The 24616-nt window shown below is 50.6% G+C and overlaps 2 protein-coding genes across 2 annotated transcripts in view; both read left to right on the top strand.

The window, feature by feature from the left end:
* The window catches only part of LOC127032619 (zinc finger protein 883-like), a 40295-nt gene extending 18774 nt beyond the window's left edge, over positions 1-21521 (top strand). The window contains exon 4 of the mRNA XM_050919906.1: positions 19964-21521. Within this exon, the coding sequence (XP_050775863.1) occupies positions 19964-20731 (768 nt within the window). The 3' untranslated portion in view covers positions 20732-21521. The remainder of the gene's footprint in view (positions 1-19963) is intronic.
* LOC127032470 (zinc finger protein 239-like) overlaps positions 15009-24616 on the top strand; it is a 59430-nt gene continuing 49822 nt past the window's right edge. The window contains exon 1 of the mRNA XM_050919775.1: positions 15009-15196. The gene's annotated coding sequence lies outside the window, so the exon portion shown is untranslated. The remainder of the gene's footprint in view (positions 15197-24616) is intronic.

The following is a 24616-nucleotide window of genomic DNA, read 5'->3' as shown; positions in this document are numbered from 1 at the left end:
ACTGCAGCTAGTTGGAAAACGGGAGGGTTGCTCAAAGTGACGTTACACCGGCCCTGCCCACAACCCCTCGGCTGTGTCCTTGTGTCTGTCTGTCCCCACAACCCCCTGGCTCACCAGCTGTGTGTGTATGTGTGTCCCCGTAACCCCCTGGCTCACCAGCTGTGTCTGTCTGTCCCCACAACCCCCCAGCTGTGTCCTTGTGTCTGTCTGTCCCCACAACCCCCTGGCTCACCAGCTGTGTGTGTATGTGTGTCCCCATAACCCCCTGGCTCACCAGCTGTGTCTGTGTCTGTCTGTCCCCACAACCCCCAGCTGTATCCGTGCGTCTGTCTGTCCCCACAACTCCCTGGCTCACCGGTTGTGTCTGTGTGTGTGTGTCTGTCCCCACAACCCTTTGGCTCACCGGCCGTGTCCATGTATGTGTCTGTCCCCACAACTCCCTGCCTCACTGGCTGTGTGTGTGTGTGTGTATGTCTGTCCCCACAACCCCCTGGCTGTGTGTGTGTGTCTGTCTGTCTGTCTGTCCCCACAACCCCCTGCCTCACTGGCTGTGTGTGTGTGTGTGTGTCTGTCCCCACAACCCCCTGGCTGGGTGTGTGTGTGTGTGTGTGTGTCTGTCTGTCCCCACAACCCCCTGCCTCACTGGCTGTGTCTCTGTGTCTGTCTGTCTGTCCCTCCCCACAACCCCCTGGCTGTGTCTCCATACGTGTCTGTCTGTCTGTCCCCACAACCCCCTGCCTCACTGGCTGTGTGTGTGTGTGTCTGTCTGTCTGTCCCTCCCCACAACCCCCTGGCTGTGTGTGTGTGTGTGTCTGTCTGTCTGTCCCCATAACCCCCTGCCTCACTGGCTGTGTCTCTGTGTGTGTCTGTCTGTCACTCCCCACAACCCCCTGGCTGTGTCTCCGTACGTGTCTGTCTGTCCCCACAACCCCCTGCCTCACTGGCTGTGTGTGTGTGTGTCTGTCTGTCCCCACAACCCCCTGGCTGTGTGTGTGTGTGTGTGTGTCTGTCTGTCTGTCTGTCCCCACAACCCCCTGCCTCACTGGCTGTGTCTCTGTGTCTGTCTGTCTGTCCCTCCCCACAACCCCCTGGCTGTGTCTCCGTACGCGTCTGTCTGTCTGTCCCCACAACCCCCTGCCTCACTGGCTGTGTGTGTGTGTGTCTGTCCCTCCCCACAACCCCCTGGCTGTGTGTGTGTGTGTGTCTGTCTGTCTGTCCCCACAACCCCCTGCCTCACTGGCTGTGTCTCCGTACGTGTCTGTCTGTCCCTCCCCACAACCCCCTGGCTGTGTCTGTGTGTGTGTGTGTGTCTGTCTGTCTGTCCCCTGTAATAACCTTAGTCCCAGATTTGGACCTTAGCGTCCAAAATATGGGGGTTAGCATGAAAACCTCCAAGCTTAGTTACCAGCTTGGACCTGGTACCTGCTGCCACCACCCAAAAAATTAGAGTGTTTTGGGGCACTCTGGTCCCTCTGAAAAACCTTCCCTGGGGACCCCAAGACCCAAATCCCTTGAGTCTCACAACAAAGGGAAATAATCCTTTTTCCCTTCCCCCCTCCAGGTGCTCCTGGCGAGATACACAGACACAAGCTCTGTGAATCCAAACAGAGTGAATCTCCCTCTCTGTTCCCAATCCTGGAAACAAAAAGTACTTTCCTATTCCCCCAGAGGGAATGCAAAGTCAGGCTAGCAATCCAACACACAAATCTCCCCTTGATTTCTTCCTCCCACCAATTCCCTGGTGAGTACAGACTCAATTTTCCTGAAGTAAAGAAAAACTCCAACAGGTCTTAAAAGAAAGCTTTATATAAAAAGAAAGAAAAATAAGTACAAATGTTCTCTCTGTATTAGATGATACAACACAGGGTTAATTGCTTAAAAGAATATTGAATAAACAGCCTTATTCAAAAAGAATACAAATCAAAGCACTTCAGCACTTATATTTATGCAAATACCAAAGAAAAGAAACCATATAACTTACTATCTGATTTCTTTGTTCTTACACTTGGAAACAGAAGACTAGAAAGTAGAACTACTTCTCCAAAGCTCAGAGAAAGCAGGCAGCCAGAAAAACAAAGACCTTAGACACTTAATTCCCTCCACCCAAAGTTGAAAAAAATCCGGTTTCCTGATTGGTTCTTTGGTCAGGTGCTTCAGGTGAAAGAGACATTAACCCTTAGCTATCTGTTTATGACACGCCCCCCAAATTGCAGACAGTGGGGAAGCTCACTGGCGGCGATTTCCTTCTAGAACTTGAAAATAAACAGATTAATACAACACATACACCTTTACATATACTTCTAAGTATATAACTAACAGACTTCTACATTTTAAGAACACTTTTTAACTACTGAATTCTGGGAAACTCTCACGGGAGAGTGCATCAGCAACTTTATTAGAAGCTCCTGTGATGTGTTGAATTTCAAAATCAAAATCTTGGAGAGCTAAACTCCAACGAAGAAGTTTTTTGTTGTTCCCCTTGGCAGTATGAAGCCACTTTAGTGCAGCATGGTCAGTTTGTAGTTGGAACCGCCGTCCCCAAACATATGGGCGTAGCTTTTCCAGGGCGTACACAATGGCATAGCATTTCTTTTTACTGACTGACCAGTGACTTTCCCTCTCAGACAGTTTCTTGCTGAGAAACACGACAGGATGGAAGTTGTGATCTGTTGCTTCCTGCATGAGCACTGCTTCTATACCACGCTCAGATGCATCTGTGGTTACTAGGAATGGCTTGTCAAAATCCGGGGCCCTGAGCACAGGGTCAGACATGAGCGTTGCCTTAAGTTGGGTAAAGGCCTTTTGACACTCATCAGTCCACTTAACTGCATTTGGCTGGGTCTTTTTGGTCAGGTCGGTTAGTGGGGCAGCGATTTGGCTGTAGTGTGGTACAAATCGCCTGTAGTATCCGGCCAAGCCTAAGAAGGATTGGACCTGTTTCTTTGACCTTGGGACAGGCCACTTTTGGATAGCATCCACCTTGGCCTGTAGGGGGTTTATGGTTCCTCGACCCACCTGGTGCCCCAGGTAAGTTACTCTGTTTTGGCCTATTTGACACTTTTTGGCCTTAACAGTTAGTCCTGCCTGCCTGATGCGCTCAAAGACCTTTTCCAGGTGTAGTAGGTGTTCGGGCCAGGAGTCCGAAAAAATGGCCACATCATTGAGGTAGGCAACTGCAAATTCTTCCAGTCCAGCTAGTAGACCATCTACCAGCCTTTGGAAGGTGGCGGGTGCATTACGAAGGCCAAAAAGAAGGACATTGAATTCATACACCCCCGCATGGGTGACGAATGCTGACCTCTCCTTGGCAGGTTCATCTAGCGGTACTTGCCAGTACCCCTTGGTTAAGTCTATTGTAGAGATGAACTGGGCCTGTTCCAACTTTTTCAATAGCTCATTGGTGCATGGCATTGGATAGTTGTTCGGACGAGTTACCGCATTTAGCTTACGGTAGTCCACGCAAAAGCGTATTTCCCCATCTGGTTTGGGTACCAGAACCACTGGAGATGCCCATGCACTGGTAGATGGGCGGATTATACCCATCTGTAGCATGTTCTGGATCTTCCGTTTTATAGCAGCTTGGGCATGAGGAGACACTCGGTAGGGTGGGGTTCTGATTGGGTGAGCATTACCTGTATCAATGGAGTGGTATGCCCGTTCAGTCCGTCCTGGGGTGGCTGAGAACAATGGGGCGAAGCTAGTGCACAGCTCCTTGATTTGTTGCCGCTGCAGACGTTCCAGGGTGGTTGAGAGGTTCACCTCTTCCACGCCACCGTCTTTTTTCCCGTCGTAGTAGACACCGTCAGGCCACTCAGCATCCTCTCCCTGGACTGTAAACTGACAAACCTGTAAGTCTCTGGAATAGAAAGGCTTGAGAGAATTAACATGGTACACTTTAGGCTTTAGTGAGGAATTGGGAAATGCTATGAGGTAGTTTACAGCTCCCAGGCGCTCTTGGACCGTGAATGGCCCTTCCCATGATGCTTTCACCTTATGGGCCTGTTGCGCCTTCAAGACCATAACCTGGTCTCCTACCTTGAAGGACCGATCTCTGGCATGTCTGTCATACCAGGCCTTTTGCTCTTTCTGAGCATCCTTTAGATTCTCTCTAGCAAGGGCTAAAGAGTGTCGGAGGGTGCTTTGTAGGTTGCTTACAAAGTCCAGAATGTTAGTTCCTGGAGAAGGCGTAAACCCCTCCCATTGCTGCTTCACCAACTGTAATGGCCCCTTAACCTCGTGACCATACACAAGTTCAAATGGTGAAAACCCTAAACTGGGATGTGGTACAGCCCTGTAGGCAAACAGCAACTGCTGCAACACTAGGTCCCAATTATTGGAGAATTCGTTGATGAATTTACGTATCATGGCCCCCAAAGTTCCATTGAACCTTTCCACCAGGCCATTGGTTTGATGGTGGTACGGGGTGGCAACCAAGTGATTTACCCCATGAGTTTCCCACAGTTTTTCCATGGTCCCTGCCAGGAAATTAGACCCTGAATCTGTAAGGATGTCAGAGGGCCAACCTACCCTGGCAAAGATGTCTGTTAGGGCCAGGCACACAGTGTTAGCCCTGGTGTTGCCTAGAGCAACTGCTTCTGGCCATCGGGTAGCAAAGTCCACTAAAGTCAGTACGTACTGCTTTCCTCTGGGCGTCTTTTTGGGAAAGGGCCCAGAATATCCACAGCTACTTGCTGAAATGGGACCTCAATTATGGGGAGTGGCTGGAGAGGGGCCTTGACCTGGTCTTGAGGCTTTCCCACTCTTTGGCATACCTCACAAGACCGGACATACTTGGCAACGTCCTTGCCCATCCCCTCCCAGTGGAAGGACTTCCCCAACCGGTCCTTGGTTCTGTTCACCCCAGCATGGCCACTGGGATGATCATGGGCTAAGCTTAAGAGCTTCCCCCGGTACTTAGTTGGAACCACCAACTGTTTTTGCGGCTGCCATTCTTCCCAGTGTCCACCAGAAAGAATTTCCTTGTATAAAAGTCCTTGGTCTATAACAAACCGGGATTGATTAGAAGAGCTGAGAGGCGGTGGGGTGCTCCGTGCCGCCGCCCAAGCTTTCTGAAGGCTGTCATCCGGTTCCTGCTCAGTCTGGAACTGTTCCCTTGAGTCTGGGGTCACCAGTTCTTCCTCAGACTGTGGACTTGGGCTTGGTCCCTCTGGAAGCGATGTAGGTGATGGGGTTGTTTCCGTTGCTGGTGAACCGCTCTCCGCTGGTGCACCTGAGGGTATTTCAGGCTCTGGCTGAGCCTTTTGGGTATGGCTGTCTGTTGCTTCTGCCAGTTTTGGCTCGCTGGCGCCCTCTGGCGTTGAGTTTGAAGATGTAGTTGCACTTGCTGGTGCTGGTTGCTGTTCCAGTTCCGGGCCTGGGACTGGAGATGCTGTGGCTGTTTCAGTGGTAGGCATGGAATCCGGGTCCACTACCTCTGTCTGGGTCTCTGGTAACACAGACGGGGCCTCTGTGGACGGTTCAGGAACAGGAATGGGTCTGGAAGCTTGCCTGGTTTGGCTACGTGTAACCATTCCCACTCTCTTGGCCCGCCTCACCTGGTTGGCCAAGTCTTCCCCCAGTAGCATGGGGATAGGATAATTGTCATAGACTGCAAAAGTCCACATTCCTGACCAGCCTTTGTACTGGACAGGCAGTTGAGCTGTAGGCAAGTCTACAGCTTGTGACATGAAGGGGTAAATTGTAACTTTGGCCTTTGGGTTGATGAATTTGGGGTCAACGAAGGATTGGTGGATAGCTGACACTTGTGCCCCCGTGTCTCTCCACGCAGTAACCTTCTTTCCGCCCACTCTCAAATTTTCCCTTCGCTCCAAGGGTATTTGAGAGGCATCCGGGCCTGGGGATCTTTGGTGTGATGGTGGTGTAATGAATTGCACTCGCATGGTGTTCTTGGGACAGTTGGCCTTGATATGTCCCAGTTTATTACACTTAAAGCATCTTCCATCTGATGGGTCACTGGGCCGAGGTGAGTTACTGGAGACTGGTGAGGTTGAAGGGTAGGGTATCTGTGGCTTTACTTGGGTGGTATGTGGGGTCTTTGGCTGTCCTCGGTTGTAGGGTTTATGGTCTGTGTGCCCCCTGGGGTAATCGTTCCCCTTGACAGTAGCTTTCTTGCTTTCTGCCAGTTCCATCCATTTGGCTCCAATCTCCCCCGCCTCAGCGATATTCTTGGGGTTTCCATCTTGTATGTACCGCGTGATGTCTTCAGGAACACCATCCAAGAACTGCTCCATTTGTATGAGGAGGTTCAGTTCTTCCAAGGTTTGAATGTTGTTTCCTGTTATCCAGGCCTCATAGTTTTTTGCAATGTAGTAGGCGTGTTTGGGAAATGACACCTCTGGTTTCCACTTTTGGGTTCTGAAGCGCCGACGGGCATGATCTGGGGTTATCCCCATCCTGTATTTGGCCTTGGTTAGAAAAAGTTTATAGTCATTCATTTGGTGCTTAGGCATTTCAGCTGCCACCTCTGCTAAAGGTCCACTGAGCTGTGACCTCAATTCTACCATGTACTGGTCTTCGGGGATCTTGTACCCAAGACAGGCTCTTTCAAAATTTTCCAAGAAGGCCTCGGTGTCATCACCTGCCTTGTAGGTGGGAAATTTCCTGTGCTGTGGAGCAATATTTGGCACCGGGTTGTTAGGGTTGGCTGGCACATGCAGCCCAGCTTTTGCCAATTCCAGTTCATGTTTTTTCTGTTTTTCCTTCTCTTCATTCTCTTTTTGTTGTTTTTCCATTTCTTTTTGGTGCTTTTCCATTTCTTTTTGGTGCTTTTCCATTTCTTTTTGGTGCTTTTCCATTTCTCGGCGGTGGGCCACCTCTTCTTCTTCTAGTTTTCTTTTGTGTGCTGCCTCTTGGGCCGCCTGTTCTCTTTGGAAGGCTGCCAGTTTGATGCTTTCTTCCTTTTCTTTCATCTCCATCTGTCGCCTGTGTTCAGCTTCTTTGATTTGTTCTTCGGCGTCAATTTTTGCCTTAGAAGTCATGGTTCCTGTTTTCTTGTGTTGGGGTGCCCTCCGGTGTTTATCTTCTGAACTGCAGGTTCACTGTTGCCTCCTGAAGTCTGCCTAGCAACAGTGCTTTTTTCCCTTTCTCTCTCTAGCTAATGTTCAATGAAGGGAAACCAGAAAAACCACTTTATTTGCATGCCTATAAGGGCTGGTACTTGCCCCCTAATGGGAGGGCTATTGCATGACAAAAGACCCTTAACATGCAAGCCACAAACTGCGAGAGAGAGCAGAAAAAAAAAATTCTCTCTGGTTCCCTTTTAAAACCAACTGTTTCTCTCTGCTAAAAAGCCCTTAGCAGAGAAAAGAAAAATATAATATTCCTACTGGCTTCTGGATTCTGTCTATCTCCCACCCACTGCCACCATGTAATAACCTTAGTCCCAGATTTGGACCTTAGCGTCCAAAATATGGGGGTTAGCATGAAAACCTCCAAGCTTAGTTACCAGCTTGGACCTGGTACCTGCTGCCACCACCCAAAAAATTAGAGTGTTTTGGGGCACTCTGGTCCCTCTGAAAAACCTTCCCTGGGGACCCCAAGACCCAAATCCCTTGAGTCTCACAACAAAGGGAAATAATCCTTTTTCCCTTCCCCCCTCCAGGTGCTCCTGGCGAGATACACAGACACAAGCTCTGTGAATCCAAACAGAGTGAATCTCCCTCTCTGTTCCCAATCCTGGAAACAAAAAGTACTTTCCTATTCCCCCAGAGGGAATGCAAAGTCAGGCTAGCAATCCAACACACAAATCTCCCCTTGATTTCTTCCTCCCACCAATTCCCTGGTGAGTACAGACTCAATTTCCCTGAAGTAAAGAAAAACTCCAACAGGTCTTAAAAGAAAGCTTTATATAAAAAGAAAGAAAAATAAGTACAAATGTTCTCTCTGTATTAGATGATACAACACAGGGTCAATTGCTTAAAAGAATATTGAATAAACAGCCTTATTCAAAAAGAATACAAATCAAAGCACTTCAGCACTTATATTCATGCAAATACCAAAGAAAAGAAACCATATAACTTACTATCTGATCTCTTTGTCCTTACACTTGGAAACAGAAGACTAGAAAGTAGAACTACTTCTCCAAAGCTCAGAGAAAGCAGGCAGCCAGAAAAACAAAGACCTTAGACACTCAATTCCCTCCACCCAAAGTTGAAAAAATCCGGTTTCCTGATTGGTCCTTTGGTCAGGTGCTTCAGATGAAAGAGACATTAACCCTTAGCTATCTGTTTATGACATCCCCACAACCCCCTGCCTCACTGGCTGGGTCTATGCGTCGGTCTGACAGGGACAGACGCCTGACACTCTCACTCTCTGCCCACGGCTGAGAGCTGCTGCCTGTGACTCCCTCCCCGACCCTGCTGTGGAGGCGCGGCCACGAAGCTCTAGCACTGCCCCCGGCAGCTCTGATTGGCCGGGGTTCCCGGCCAATGGGCTGTGAGCTGGGCCAGCGCTGGGGCCTCTCCGCAGCATGCAGGGGCTCCAGGAACGGGGGACCGCCCGCCCCCCCCCCCCCAGGTGAGAGCATCCTGGCCCTCACGTTGCTGACCCATGGTGCAGGGACCCCCAAAGCACGAGGCCTGGGGCCCAAACATTTGTGGAGTTGGCCCACCTGCAGGAATATTGGTGGCGCATGGGCACCACGGGCCATATAACTTGCTGCCTACGCGTCCAGATACTCTTCTCTCTGCCGTGTGGTCAGTGACATGGTTTTTGTTGCGCCATTTGTTTTTTCTTTTTGTTACAGAACTGGCTTTTCTACAAGCCTCTCACTTTGTGTTATTTCTTTTTTAAAAAAACAAACATGTTCTATTCTTTATTTACAAGATTTTTTTTAGACTTTCTAAATAGCCTAAATGCATAGTTTTTTTTTTTTTAAAAATAAAGGTTATTTAATGCCTTTATTCCAAAAAATGCAGATTTTTCTCTAAGAAGACCTAACACATTTGTGACTTAACTCTTTAGTCTTTTTTTGTAGGTTAACACTCTTTTCTATTTGTCTTTCTTTATCGCTTTGTGATAATCAGCTTTATTTTGCAAATGATTTAAAAATGCTTATAAAATTATTTTGCTGTACAAGTGTTTAAAAATCTATTTTCTTCTAAACTTAACATGTACAAACACACAACACACACAAACTGCCCTAAGGTTCCCCAGGGAAAAATATTTTCTTTTTCAAAATTGCTGACTATGCCAAATGCCTATGTGTGCAAGTATGAGACCACGGATGGGACATAAACTAAAAAAAGGAAGGGTGGAAACTTGTCAGAATGAGGAATATACAGAGTTCTTAACTCCATGGGTAGGTAAAAAGAGGATTAGTTCTCTGCCTGGAGGAGAGAGATGTGCACAGTGGGAGTGGTTTCTGAGCTAGGAAGGATTGAGCTGGCTGAATGCTGAATGAGTGGGGTGGAGGAGGCAAGGCTGGGGCTAGGGGAGAACAGTAACTGAGAGGGAAATACTATTCCCTCCCTTCTTGCCACTTTTCAACCCCCAGAGCTGAAAGCACTTGACACAGGAGGGCCATATCATTATCCCAATTGTACAGATGAGGAAACAGGCATGGAGTGCAGACATGACTTGCCCAAGGTTACCCAGCAGGCCAGGTGGCGATAGAACCCAGGTTTCCTGAGTTGCAGTCCAGTGCTCTAGCCAGTAGGCCACACTGCCTCTCTCTGTGAACACTCTGTTTTTCATTCCCACTTCCCTCACTAGCTCCACAGCCAGACCCGTCCCTGTGACACACACACTGATCTCAGTCCCTCGGCCATCCCTGTGGAGCCTACAAGAACTGGGCAGGATCCCCAGTTCCTTCCTGTCACTGTTATGCAAAGAGGAACAGAGACACAAAAGATCCCTCCCCCCTAAAGGGGAGGGGGAGTGTTTCTCACCCTCCCCAGTTATTTGAGGCACTAGCAAGGGAGAGAACTCTGTGCCTGGCACTCCGCCCTCTCCTCTGGGAGGCATTAATGTGTTGCAGCACTGAGCAAGGCTGCTGCCCAGGGCTGGCTCCAGCCTTTTTGCTGCCCCAAGCGGTGGGGGGGTGGGGGTGGGGATGAGGGTATGATCAGCAGCAGCTCTACCGCTGCCACTTCATTCTTCGGCGGCAATTCGGCAGCCTGTCCTTCTCTCCGAGAGGGACTGAGGGACCCACCGCTGAAGAGCCGGACATGCCGCCCCTTTCCATTGGCCATCACTAGCACCTGCTTGCTGCGCTCGTGCCTGGAGCCAGCCCTGCTGCTGCCCCTCCCTTGCCCCCGACCAGGTAGCCGGGGGAGAGTCTGGCACTGTCTGGGCTGGAACAAGCTTAGCAGGAGAGGGGCAGGTTCCACCCATCCCCCCTTAAAGTGTCCCTATTTTATCCCCCTCCACAGCTATTGCCCATGGTGTAGCGGTCCTCATGGCACCTTAACTCCCCTGCCGAGAGATGCCCTGGGGCCCAAACCCTCCCCTTCCCCAGAGCCTCAGCAGGTATCCCTGCAGCCCCCACTGCTGCAGACCCTGCTGATGCATACTCAGTTTCACCCCCAGCCCTGTAGAAGGGTCTCCATTGCTGTCTGGTGCAACTGCACAGAGACCCCAGGTGGCTGCCTCACTGCAGGGCTGATTGTGGCCCCTGGTCAGCACTTTGTAACTAGAACATGAAATCACAAGTGCAAGGTCTAGAAAGGGGCAATCCCCCCCCCTCCTGGAGCACCCCTCCAAGTTGTGCCCCCCCTTACCCCTCCCTCCTCAGTGTCCCACTGAGGGACCAAAGGGCCCTGGGTTCATTCTGCTTCTTTCCACCTTCCCTCCCTGCACAGCTTACAGCTCTATCCTGCCACTGGAGGCTGGGGAATCTCGGCAGCAGCCACCTCCCTGCACCTGGGTTCAGTGCACTGGGAAGTCCTGGCCAGGTGCAGGCTCATCCTGGGATGCTGTTGTCTGCCATGTCACTCAGGCGCCTGGCCTGGTGTGATGGAGACACCCAAGGCTGGGAGGCACCTCCCTATTGCCTACCCTGTGCATGAGGGAGCCTGGCTGGATGTAAGTCTCCCTCGCTGCAGTGGAAACTGACCCCAGCCCTGCCCCAGGCTGCTGAATGAGTGCCATTACTACATGGAGATCTGGCAGGTTCCTGGGGCTCCCTGCATCCCTGACGCACACCCGGCTTTGCAGGGGAACCCAATCAGAGAGACGGTGTGTGTTGCCCAGGGCACCAGGCCATGCTGGCAGTGAGGCGGCAACCCTTGGCCAGGAACAGGAGAGTTCATTCATTGTTCAAAACCAAAAGGCTAATTTCTCTATTGAAAACTACCACAGAAAAACTTTAAAAAACTGCTGGAAATACCTAACTGGGGATTTTTAAAAAGCCCTTGATGGACTAAGTGTTTTTGTTTTAAAAAATTCTACCAGCTCCAAGCATCAGCCATGTTATATTCCTGCTGTCACTATTCGAGAGAATGTCTGTCCTGGCAGTAGAGAGACATAGGGAGGTGGGAAGTCCAGGGACATTTACATGGAGCACATCACCGGCCACCGCCAATACCAGCAGTGAGCCAGTGTGGCTTCGTGCACCCACGGGGGGGGGGGGGGGAGGAGACCTATAAACCCCACCTACTGAACCATATCCCCTGAGCCCTAAACCCACCAAACTGGATTCCACCATGTAAGGGTCATCCTGTCCCCATTACCCGGCCTGCTTACTTATAACCATGACTGCGGGTAACCCACTGTATGAGCGATGTACCCTCACTGCTTCCTTACTGCTTCTTGATCCCACCCACCGTACACCCCGCATTGGGGACATTGCAGACTGTATATATTATGTGCTAACCAATTTCCAAATACCAACGTCCCCCTATACTCTGTATGTTATCCCCAATGACCAATAACTGACGCTTCAAACTCTTTGTATCATCTTTATTTAAATATTCTCTAATAAACTTTTAGATCTGTTATTAGCCCAATTTCTGTTGGGGAGAGAGACAAGCTTTTGAGCATACACAGAGCTTTTCCTCAGGACCTGAGGAAGAGCTCTGTGTAGCTTGGAGGCTTGTCTCTTGCACCAACAGAAGTTGGGCCAAAACCAGATATTACTTCACCCTCCTTGCCTCTAATATCTTGGGTCCCACATGGCTACAACTACACTGCATATGTCTCCTGGCTGTATTCACACAGACAGAAGAGTTATCTCCACTGTCACCACTGGGGCAGGGTCTGTTCCTGCTGTATGCAGGATGGAGGGAACTTTTCTGCACCTTAGGTAAGCTCTGTCCAGCAGCAGCTCAGGTCACCAGCTGGCAAAGCCAGCTGAGTGTCATCCCAGATTAGGTTCCCCTAAAACCTGACTGTCCTCCAGTTCCACTCATCGTATTGCATCCTCCAGCACGGTACTCTGTCAAACAGGGGATAGCTGTGGCTGCATTCACCAACTCTCTCCCCAAAATGGAGTCCTTTTCCTAGTGTCAGTGGGGGCTGACTGCCATACACCCACTCATAGCCTCAGGGCAGCCCTGAAAGCAGCCCCTTGCCTCAGTTTCCCCCTTCAAGGAGCTTCTTCAATGATTCACACAGGCTGTTGTCCATTCATAGCCCATCTCAAGTTCTGGTTTTATTAAAATAACAAACTGGCAAAATAACATTCTCAAGTCCCTCTATTTACCCTTCTGTCAGTTCATGCTCAGGTCTTTCCTACCTGAAGTCCCAGGTTTCCCTGCTGGAGAAGATTCACCCCAGCTGCCTCTTCGCTCTGCTTCATTCTCCCTGAGATGTGCTCTCCCTGTAGCTTCCTGCTGCTCTTAATTGAGTAATAAGTTGATTCCTGCTCAGCTGTGCCTCCTTAGTAACGAGGGTCGGCTGGGCCCAGGCAAACCCTTAAAGAGGCAAGTAAGTCTGTTATACACTGTCACTGGGGTGAACCACCACCTCTGTCATGCAGGCAAGCTAAGTGTGTGTTGTTTTGACATGGCTGGTGGCCCCATGCTGGCTGTGTCTCAATCTTTTTCCTGCTTCACCTCTCTATGGTCAACCCAGCTCTCTTCCATCACAGCTAAACCTCTCATCCAGGGCTTCATCTCACGTCTCAATCACTGAGCATCCTCCTTCCTGCCTGGGACCAATCCCATCTTCTTACTCAACCTACATCTGTCCAGAATGCTGCTGCTGCAAAGATCATTTTCCTGTGACCCCGTCACCCATCTCTGGAAGTTCCTGACTGGCTCCCCTTCTCCGCCACATCACACACACACAAACCACTCATTGCAAGGCCCTTCCCTGGCTGATGTATCATGCTCCTATGCTATTGAGAGGTCAAGCCTTCCTCACCCACTTATTCCATTGTCCCACCCCACCGTCACCTCCCTGCTTCCTGCTAAAAGTTACCTCATCACTGCTGGTGCTAACAATGGCTAGGAACTGCTGCTTATCACACTGATCAGAATGGGGTCATTGTTCCCTTGTGCTCCTCCATCACCTGTCTGTATTATCCTGTTGTGTCTAGTCTTGTAGTTAGATTGGGTAAGTTCTTTGGGGCAAACACCATCTCTTTGTGTATGTGGCTCTGAGCACACTGAGGCCCTGACTGAGGCCTCCAGGTGCTCCCACACCAATAATAACAATAAAAATAATGAGACTTCCGGAGACTGTAGGTAGGACTGAGACTCTGGGGGACTTGGGATTGTCTCAGAGGGTCCCCAAAATAAATGTAGCATTGCCAACTCTCATGGTTTTGTCATCAGTCTCATGATAATTGTTTTCCTTAAAGTCCCAGCTCCTGGAGTCAGATGATGATGATTTCAGCCTTCACTCTTAAAGAAAAAGTAAGTTTCTAGCCCTCCTGGCTATGGCAGAAGCTTCAAAATGTCACCCCAGCCCACCCTAAAGTAGAGGTGGGCAAACTACAATCCCCCCGGGCCAGACCCGGCCCCTGAGGGGTTTGGATCTGGCCCGCGGGATTGCCGGGGGGTGGGGGGGCAGAGGGATTTGTGCGTTGCCCTTGCCTCCAGGCACTGCCCTTCACAGCTCCCATGGGCCAGGAATGGGGAACTCCGACCAATGGGAGCTTCAGGGTAGGTGTGGCAAGGGCAGCGCATGCAGAGCCCTCCCCAAGTGCTTCCTGGAGTGGTGTGGGGCCGGGAACAGGGTAGGCTCTATGCACTGGTGCCACCCCGGAGCTGCTTTAGGTAAGTGGTGCCAGGCTGGAGCTTGAACCCCTCCTGCATCCTGCCCCCCCAGCTCCCTGCCCGCACCTCGCACCCCAACCCCCTGCCCTGAGCTCCCTCATACACCCTGCACCCCAACCCCCTGCCCTGAGTTCCCTGCTGCACCCTGCACCCCAACCCCATGCCCTGAGCCCCCACCACACCCTGCACCCCTATGCTTGCCCTGAGCCCGCACTCCTGCCTTGAGCCCCCTCCTGCACTCTGCACCTCTCCTGCACCCCAACCCCCTTTCCTGAGCCCCCTCATACACTCCACACACCTCCTCTGCTCCAATCCTTTGCCCTGAGCCCCTTCCTGCACACCACATCCCCTCCCACATTCCAACCCCATGCCCCTGCCCTGGCCCTGCATACAATTTCCCCACCCAGATGTGGCCCTTGGCCCAAAAAGGTTGCCCACCCCTGCCCTAAAGGCTCAGAAAGCAGCAGGCAAATAAAAGAACCCCAAAGCTGTTACTGTTATCGAATCTCATGGTTTTTGGTGAGCCCAACTCATGATTTTTGAACATCTGCAGCTGGCAATATGGTGAATAGTTCCAGGGCTGGTGGGCACCTGGCCAAGTGGTTGCCCAGAGCCCTGGCTGGCAGCAGGGTCAGGTTTCTCTGGAGATTTTTCTCTGCTCAGGAAGGAGGGAAGGATCCTGGCCAATACCCCAGCACCCTTTCTGTCCCAGGGGGAGCACAGGGGGGGGGGGAGTCCATCAGCTGTGGCCACCAGAGGGGGGCGGCCAGTCTCTCCATGACCAGCTGATCTGCCTCTTTTTTCCGGATATTGGGGGCTGAGCTTCCTGGGTCAGAGACGCTGCCGAATCTGTAACAAACAGCTGACGCTCACCAGCGGGGGGGTGTGGGGAGAGCCCTTCTCTAGCGCCCCTCTGTGCCTACCCGGGGGGAATCTCTCCGGGGGCTGGAACCAGCCCCGCCCCCTGAGGTAACCCTGGGCTCTGCCGACACCAGCCCCTGAGCCGGAGCCTGCAGGTGAGGGGCGAGACCCGGGGGGAAGGGCTGGGGCCGGGCAGGAAAGTGATTCTGTATCAAGCCCCTCCTCGCCCCGGCTCTGCTCCCGGGGGAGCGGGGGTCTGCGAGTCCCAGAGCTGCTGCCCTCCTTGATCTCTCCCCCCCCCCCCCCCCCGGCTCTACCCCCCTGAGCGCCAGCAGGAGCCGAGCCAGTTCCGGGAGAGCGAACGCCCCGGAACTGGGCCAGGGACCGAGTCTCCCAGGCAGAGTTTTCAGAACTCGGCCCGTTGGGTTCACAGTGGGAGCTGTGCGGTTTGGAGAATCCGGCTCCAATTGTGGGTGCTCAGTTCTTGGAAATATGCCGCCCGTCTCCCTGCCGGAGGGGTTGGGGAGACAGAAGCTAAAGCTGGGGATAGGAATCGGGTTTGCCAAATGTCCAGAGAACCTGGGAGCACAAGTGCTAAATCCCACCTTAGGGAATGACACAGACACTTTCTCTCTCACTCTCAGGTTTGTTTTTTTTTTTGGGAAGCTGTTAACATAGACAAAGCTCCAGAAACTCTGAGCATTAGTTAACCCCGGTGTAACTAGGGTGGACTGGAGAAGAAAGAGATGAAATTTCGAAAGGGAATGAGACTGAAAATCAGCTGTAACTTGGAATGGGGGAGATCGGCTAGGCCATGGCCGATCACCCCTGTTTTTGGCTTCTTTGACCTTTGTTTGGCACTATTTTGTTTTCCAGTTTTCGGGTATTATAGAAAATCTTTTTATAGTCCTGTCCCCAGTTACCCTAGGTCAGTGTTTAAAAGCAAGCCCAGGGAGAACACACCTCATTTATTTTGTATTGGGGTAGCACCTAGAGCAGGGGACTCAAACTCAAATTACCATGAGGACTAGTACGTTGGCCTGAGGGCCACATTACTGACACCTCCCCCCACAACACACAGCCTTTGGCTCCACCCCTTCCATGAGGCCCTGGCCCTGCCCTGCCTCTTCCCACCCCTTCCCCAAAATCCCCACCCCAACTTCACCCCCTCCCTCTCCCCAGGAGGGGTGCGGTGTGCGGCCAGGGGTCAGGGCAGGGGGTTGGGGTGCAGGAGGGGAGCAGCAGGGGGCTCAAGGCAGGGAGTTAGGGTGTGGGGTGAAGGAGGGGTGAGGGGTGTGGCAGGGGGTCAGGGCCGGGGATTGGGGTGCAAGAGGGGTGCGGCAGGGGGCTCAGGGCAGTGGGTTGGGGTGCAGGGTGCGGCAGGGGATTTGACTGCAGGAGGGGCTGGGGGGGGCAGGCCCTGGCCCTGGCCCGCTCTGGGAAGCATCTGGACGATGGGTGTGGAGTGGTGCAGGGGTGTGTGTTGCTATTGCTTCAGGCACCGCCAATGGGAGCTGCTGGGGGCCACGAGGAGCTCATGGGCGGCAGAAAATAACCTTGCGGGCCGCATGCTTGAGACCCCTGACATAGAGCCAGGCCAGTGACCAACTGTTTTGAGCAAACTTGCAGTAAATGACAGACCCTGTCCCAGCTACTTACAGCTACATTCAGACCCCTTCATTCCATGCAGGTACAATACTTCGTGGGCTTTTTAATTTAACTGATACGGGTATAACAAAAGCCAGTGCCTGGAATCTGAACCTGAAATGAGGCGCACATATTTAATACTGAGGGAAATTAACCCTTGAAACTAGAGATGTGGTGGTTTCTCCATCACATGGTGTCTCTCCATCAGGACTAGGGGTCTATCGAAAAACTAGAGCATGGCCAGAAGATACCAGCCTGATGCAGGAATCAGTGGATAGTATTCTCGTTGCGCAGGGCACACCAGATGGTTATAATGTTTCCTTCTGGCCTTAAAATCTATGAATTTATTAATGTAATTTGATGATTCAAATGCATTTCTGTGCAGATGACATCTTTCCAGTTAGATCTTTTTACACCATATTCAGCAGGTACTTCTGCCTTGTGGCACCTTAGAGACTAACAAATTTATTTGGGTATAAGCTTTTGTGGGCTAAAACCTGCTTTATCAGATGCATGGAGTGGAAAATACGGAGGCAGATATAAATACACAGCACCTGAAAAGATGGGCATTGCCTTACCAAGTGGGGGATCAGTGCTAATGAGCCAATTCAATTAAGGTGGAAGTGGGCTAGTCTCAACAGTTGACAAGAAGGGGTGAATACCAAGGGAGAATCACTTTTGTAGTGCTAATGAGGCCAATGTAATCAAGGTGGCTGAGTTTCCAAGGGCAAAACTTAAGTGGTCAGAGAGTTCATTATAAAGTTGACTAATACTTCAAGTCACTCTTAGCGCTTATTGCAGGGCCTAAATCACTGATGCTCAGTGCTCTTTGAGGCATGGCTAATTATTTCAAAGAGATACTGGCTCATCATCCATATCTGAGCACATGAGAGGAAACAAAAATAGCCTGTGGAGTGGGTCTCAGGAGATCTGGATTCTCTCCTGGCCAAGCGTGTCCATGGGCAAGCTGCAGTATTTTCAGTTCCCATTTAGTCACATATATGAAGTGACCAGTTCATTAAAACTGCTCCTCTCCAGTTCACAGCCCCATAGTCCAAACTGCAGGGCCAGAAGACGTAGCCAGAGTATGAGGCACTCGGATGCTGTAGTGATGGGACCACATCAGCACCAAGCTGGATAGCTTTGTCCAGAGCATGACTCAGGTTATGATGCTAACTTATTAGGTTGCTATTTCTTGTTTGTCTTTGCACTTTTGTTCCCTACTGGAATTGTGTCTGATAGCACAAACACCCCAGGTGTGACTCTTGCTATGGTCTTGGTAAATATTTGTCCCTGTTTCGGGATGAAACATTTCTGCATCAGCACAATGATGAAAAGAATGGATTACATTTCAAGAAACCTTTTTTTGAGTGACTCCTCAGAAATATGTAATGAACCTTCACCCATTGTCCTTCCCATGAACAGGGTTTCAGTTTCCTAAACCTCAAAGGATCCCTTGGATGGAGCAAGAGGAAAAGCCATGTGTCCTGGATCTCCAGGTCTCCTCGGAAGAGGAGATCCCAAGTGATGCTAGCACAGGTGAGAGATTTCCACAACAGTCCTGTGAGCTCCCCAGGTTCTCTCTCATCTCATTCAGGACAAACAGCATGGGTTGGATCCTCATGGCAGACATCGCTCCTCTTAGCTACATAAATTCCAAGGTGAGAAGGGACCACTGTGATCATCTAGTCTCACCTCTTGTATAACACAGGCTAGATAGTTCCTAGAGCAGATCTGTTAGAAAAACATCCAGTCCTGATGTAAACATTGTCAGTGATAGAGAATCCACCACAGCCCTTGGTAAGTTGTTCCAGTGGTTAATTACTGTCACCAGTAAAAATGTGTGCCTTATTTCCTGTCTGAATTTGTCTAGCTTCAACTTCCAGCCATTGGATCATGTTAGACCTTTCTCTAGCAAACATTTGCTCCCCATGCAGGTAATTATAGACTGTGATTTAATCACCCCTTCACCTTCCCTTTGTTAAGCTAAATAGACTGAGCTCCTTGAGTCTGGCATTATAAGGCAGGTTTTCTAATTCTTTATCCCTCATTCTTGTGACTGTTCTCTTACCCCTCTCCTATTTATCTACATCCTTCTTGAATTGAGGGCACTAGAACTGGACACAAGATTCCAGCAGTGGAGGCACCAGTACCAAATACAGAGGTAAAATAACCTCTCTGTTCCTGCTTGAGATATCCGTGTTTATGCACCCCTTTTGGCCACAGCGTCACGCTGGGAGCTCAAATTCACCTCACCCCTTTTTAGACTTTTTTAGAGTCACTGCTCCCAGAATAGAGCCCCATCCCGTAAGTATGACCTGCATTCTTTGATTCTGGATGGATACAGTTACATTTATTTATTGTCTGCTTGCAACCAGTTTATGAACCAGTTCAGATCTCTTTCTATCAGTGCCCTGTTCTCTTCTTTATTTCCACTCCCCCAGTTTTTGTGTCTACAAACATTGGTAGTGATTTCTTTATGGTTTCCTCCAGGTCATTGATAAAAATTAATAGTGCAGGCCCAAGAACCGACCCCTGCAGGACCTCATTGGAAACACAGCCACTTGATGAGGATTCCCTGTTTACAATTACATTTTGAGACCTATCAGTTAGCTAGATTTTAACCCATTTAATGTGTGCCATGTTAATTTTATACTGTTCTAGTTTTTTAATCAAAATGTTGAGTGGTATCAAGTCAAACACCTTACAGAAGTTTAAATATTTTACATCAACACTACTATCATTATCTTTCTTCTCATCTTCTGGAACTTCTCCAGTGCTCCAAGACTTATTGAAAATCAGCATTCCCACCCACCCAGCTCTCTCCCCTCTGAGTGTTCGGGTGGGATGTGGAAGCCAATTGACTCCCTCTTCTCTCGCCTCGAGGGAAGGGTGCGGGGGATTTAGTTTCTGGTTTGTAGTTGTTTTGATTTGTTTTCCCTTCTTTTCTGTTCCTCTTTCTGAGGTTCCTTCCCCACGGCACAGGGACTGACACCTGTCTGGATTCTCTCTCTGTCGCAGCAGGTGACGGGCTGGTGAGTGAGAATGAGGAGAACCTTCAGCAGGAAGGTCCTGAGCCAGTGGAACTGCACAGGTCGGTAGCAGGAGGATGTGAAGGGAACGTTTCCCAAAGCCTTGACGAGGGAGAGGCCTGTGAGAGTGAGGACAGGTCAGAAGAGCAGCAAGTGGAGAAACTAGATGTGCCCAGTCCCTGGGAGGGCAGCTACCAGGAGCTCGGAGATGCCCAGCAGGCCCTGCAGGTGGGCAGGAAGCAGAACATCTGTGCTGAATGCGGGAAGCACTTCTCCAGGCGCTCGCACCTCATCATCCACCAGCGCATCCACACAGGTGAGAAGCCCTACCAGTGCTCCGAGTGCGGGCGCTGCTTCAGCCAGAGCTCCACGCTGATCAGCCACCAGCGCACCCACACGGGCGAGAAGCCCTACACCTGCCCCGACTGTGGGAGGAGCTTCAGCCAGAGCTCCACACTGCTGACCCACCACCGGCTGCACACCGGGGAGACACCCTACAAGTGCCTGGACTGCGGGAGGAGCTTCAGCCAGAACTCCACCTTCATCATCCACCAGCGCACCCACACCGGCGAGAAGCCCTACACCTGCCCTGACTGCGGCAAGAGCTTCAGTGTCAGCTCCTATCTCATCACACACAACCGCATCCACCGTGGCGAGCGCCCCTACAAGTGCCCTGCCTGTGGGAAGGGCTTCATCGACAGCTCCACCTTCGTGCGGCACCAGCGCACCCACACAGCAGAGAAGCCCTACCGCTGTGCTGACTGTGGCAAGAGCTTCAGCCTCAGCTCCTACCTTGTGAAGCACCGCACCCTGCACACGGGTGAGCGGCCCTACAAGTGCACTGAGTGCGGGAAGCGCTTCGGCGAGAGCTCAGACCTGCTGCGGCACCATCGAACCCACACGGGCGACAGGCCCTTCCAGTGTGCCCAGTGTGGGAAGAGCTTCGGGGAGAGCTCCACGCTCACCCGTCACCAGAGGACTCACCTGGGCAAGGATGCACCCATCTACTAGCCACAGTACTTGGCACAGCCCCAAAGCCATGGGGCAACAGCTGCCCCCTCAGCTGATTGACTGCAGAGGAGGCAGAAAAGAAACCTCCATGAGATCTCATTGCCTGGAGTCACCAGTTCTACTGATATTTGGTGTTTCTCTTATAAAGCCCTAGCTCACAGAGTCCTGTGTTCATTGCACTAGAATCTCTACTTTCACTTAAAGAGGGGGAAAAAGAAAGAAAGAAAAAGTGAGTTTCTAACCCTTATGGTTGTGGAGAAAATCCAGAAAATATGACTCTTGAGGGCTCACAAACCAGAAGTCAAAGGAAAAAAAGGAACCACAAATGTATTGTTGTTTCAAATCTCCCGAGTTTTTGAGGGGGTGAGGGGCCTGACTCGTAATTTTTAACTCTTTGGGTTGATGCTGCATTGCAGGGCCAGAGCTGTTTTCTATGCCTTAACTAACTTTCTTGACTAGAACAAACAAGTTCTGACCATTATGTTTTCAATTAGTGGACCATATTCACAAAAGTAACTACTGTAACAACGTTTTAAATGGGAATTTCTTTGGTTTTTTTATTATTTTAAGAAAAATAGTATGTAAAAACATACTTTCCCAAGTTACTTGAATCCTACAGGTTCAACTAGAAGAGTTTACAACCCCACAGATTGTGCTTGTAACTCTAAAGATCCTGCATTGCTAGGAGTGGGTTTTGTGTCATATTGGCATTGGCTTGAAGGGGTTAATAAAACCCCAGTATTACTGTTACAGCATTAAATGGTTAATTTTGGTTTGCTTAAAGTCAGAACTGGAGACACCTATTGTAACGACCATCACAAAATGCATTTAATCCTTTTATTAAAGCACACACAAACTATTAGTCATTGGAAGAACAATGTAACAAGGCATGTAGTGGATTCTCCATCAGCTGGAGTCTTTATATCAAGATCAGGTGTCTCTTTCTAAAAGATTTCTGGCTCAATCAGAAGGTATTGGCAAGATTTGTTGGGTTAGACTCTGCAGTCTGTGTTATGCCAGAAGTCAGACTTGATGATCAGAATGGCCCCTTCTGGCCTTAAGCTCTATGAATTGTAAAAAGGAAGTGTCGGATGGGAGTTTCAAAGCCACACAAGTATTTGGATGCCCCAGTCCCATTTAATGTAATAAGAGTTGGGCCTCCAGAACTTTTAGGCAGTTTTGAAAATCTTGACCTTTAAAGCATTTGATATGTAAAAGGTGAAGTAAAACCTTATATGGGCAGTTTCCCTCATTCCCAATCCCCTAGACTGAGTAGATTCTTCTTTAGAACAAACTTTTAGTTCTAGTATTATGGCCCAAAGTCAGTTGTAGCCTCTGAGTAGCTGTTGCCACCAACTGATACTGTTTCTTTTTATGACAAAACGAATGCACACACAATTGGGAGAGAGAAAAATAGCAGATGATAGCAAAATTCAGCTTCTTTCTCTCTGCTTGTGATTAAGTGCAGTAGAATCGTGGGTACAGCTGCGCAGCACACAACTTAGTGGAAAGCTGACTGTATTTTCAAAATAAAAAAAGCCTGGACGCTGGTGGCAACATGTTTGCGTCTTGTAAAATACTCGTTCAAAAGTGCCCTATTTTTTCCCCTCTATGTGGCACTGGTGTTGCAACTGCTGCCTTCTGACTGAACAGTGGTTTGAGCATATTTCCCAGAGGAATTTTGCAGCATCTGGGTGAGTTTAACATGAAGCCCTGAACTAGCATCGTGAACATTCGCACTGGGCAGAAGAGCAGCTCTGATAGCATTGGCTTATTAGCTTTTCTCTGTATTTAAACACTAAAAGGAGTACTTGTGGCACCTTAGAGACTAACAAATGTATTTCAGCATAAGCTTTCGTGGGCTACAGCTCACTTCTTCGGATGCATAGAATGGAACGCACAGACAGAAGATATTTATACATACAGAGAACATGAAAAGGTGGAAGTATCCCACGAAAGCTTCTGCCAAAATAAATTTGTTAGTCTCTAAGGTGCCACAAGTAAAAACGGTTACTCACCTTTGTAACTGTTGTTCTTTGAGATGTGTTGCTCATATCCATTCCAGTTAGGTGTGTGCGCGCCGCGTGCACGTTCGTTGGAGAAACTTTTACCCTAGCAACACTCGGCGGGTCGGCTGGGCGCCCCCTGGAGTGGCGCCGCTATGGTGCCGGATATATACCCCAGCCGACCCGGCCACCCTTCAGTTCCTTCTTGCCGGCTACAGTGGGGAAGGAGGGTGGGTTTGGAATGGGTGGGTCCACCGTGAGTGCTCTCAGCTCGGAGACCCGTCTGGCCGATGTAATGGCCACCAGGAAGACTGTTTTCCATGATAGGTACAGGAGCGAGCAAGTCACTAGCGGCTCAAAGGGTGGGTGCATTAGTCTGTTTAGGACCAAATTGAGATCCCAGGTAGGGGCAGGGCGACGTACGGGGGGATACAGATGCTCTAGGCCCTTAATGAACTGAGTGACCAAGGGGTGGGAGAACACGGAGTGGCCACCCTCACCTGGCCGGCAAGTGGATATAGCCGCTAAGTGCACCTTCAGAGAGGATGTCGCCAGGCCCTGTTGCTTAAGGTACCAGAGGTAGTCTAGGACCGTGGGAATCGAGGTCTCCGAAGGAGTAACACCCTGAGTTGCGCACCAGCAAAAGAAGCGTTTCCACTTCGCCAAATATGTGGAGCAGGTGGAAGGCTTCGTGCTGCTGAGGAGAATATGCTGAACCGGAGCGGAACAGCACAACTCCACTGTGTTTAGCCAAGCAGGAGCCACACTGTGAGGTGGAGGGCTCGCGGGTCTGGGTGACGAAGCCTGCCGTGGTCTTGCGTGATCAGGTCTGGGAGGAGAGGGAGGAGAACTGGGGTGTCCATGGACAGATCTAGCAGGGTGGTGTACCAGTGCTGTCTGGGCCACGCAGGCGCGATCAGGATCAGATGCGCTTTGTCCCTGCAGAGCTTTAACAGGATCTTGTGCACCAGAGGAAATGGAGGGAAGGCATACAGCAGGTGGTGCCTCCACGACAGGAGGAATGCGTCTGTGATTGACCCCGGAGAGAGACCCTGAAAGGAGCAGAACTCCTGGCACTTCCTGTTCGAGTGGGAGGCAAACATGTCTATGAGGGGAAATCCCCATCTCCGGAAGATCGAATGGATGATGTCTGGTCTTATTGACCACTCGTGACATAGGAAGGACCAGCTGAGCCGATCCGCCAGAGTGTTCCGGACCCCCGGAAGAAAGGACGCCACTAGGTCTATCGAGTGGGCTATACAGAAGTCCCAGAGTCGAATGGCCTTTTGACACGGGAGACGAGCGGGTCCCCCCGTTTGTTGATGTAGTACATGGCCATTGTGTTGTCCGTGAATACCGAAAACACAATGGCTGTGAAGATGTTGCTGGAACGCCTGGCAAGCAAGGCAGACTGCTCTCAACTCCCGGACGTTTATGTGGAGTGTCAGCTCCTGGGATGACCAAAGGCCCTGGGTACGCAGGTGACCTAGATGGGCCCCCCCAACCGAGGGATGACGCATCCGTCGTTAAGGTCATCGATGGCGGCTGTGGATGGAATGGCATCCCTGCACATACCAGGGATGGAGTTAGCCACCAGTCGAGGGAGCGGAGGGGGCTGGGGGAAACTGTCACCAGGACGTCTATAGGGTCCCTGCCCGGGCGGAAGACCGAATGGAGCCACGTTTGAAAGCGTCTCATGCGGAGTCTGGCATACTTGGTCACATAAGTACATGCGGCCATATGCCCCAGGAGGCCAAGGCAGGTGCAAGCTGAGGTGATTGGGGAGGCCTGTAAACCTCGTATGATCGATACGATAGCTTGGAAGCGGGGCTGAGGCAAGTAGGCCCTGGCTTGAGTGGAGTCCAGCGTTGCCCCTCTG

Source organism: Gopherus flavomarginatus, chromosome 12 (genome assembly GCF_025201925.1).
Source record: "Gopherus flavomarginatus isolate rGopFla2 chromosome 12, rGopFla2.mat.asm, whole genome shotgun sequence".
Taxonomy (NCBI): Eukaryota; Metazoa; Chordata; order Testudines; family Testudinidae; genus Gopherus; species Gopherus flavomarginatus.
The sequence above is the reverse complement of the archived record's forward strand: the minus strand, read 5'-3'. Positions and strand labels throughout refer to the sequence as shown.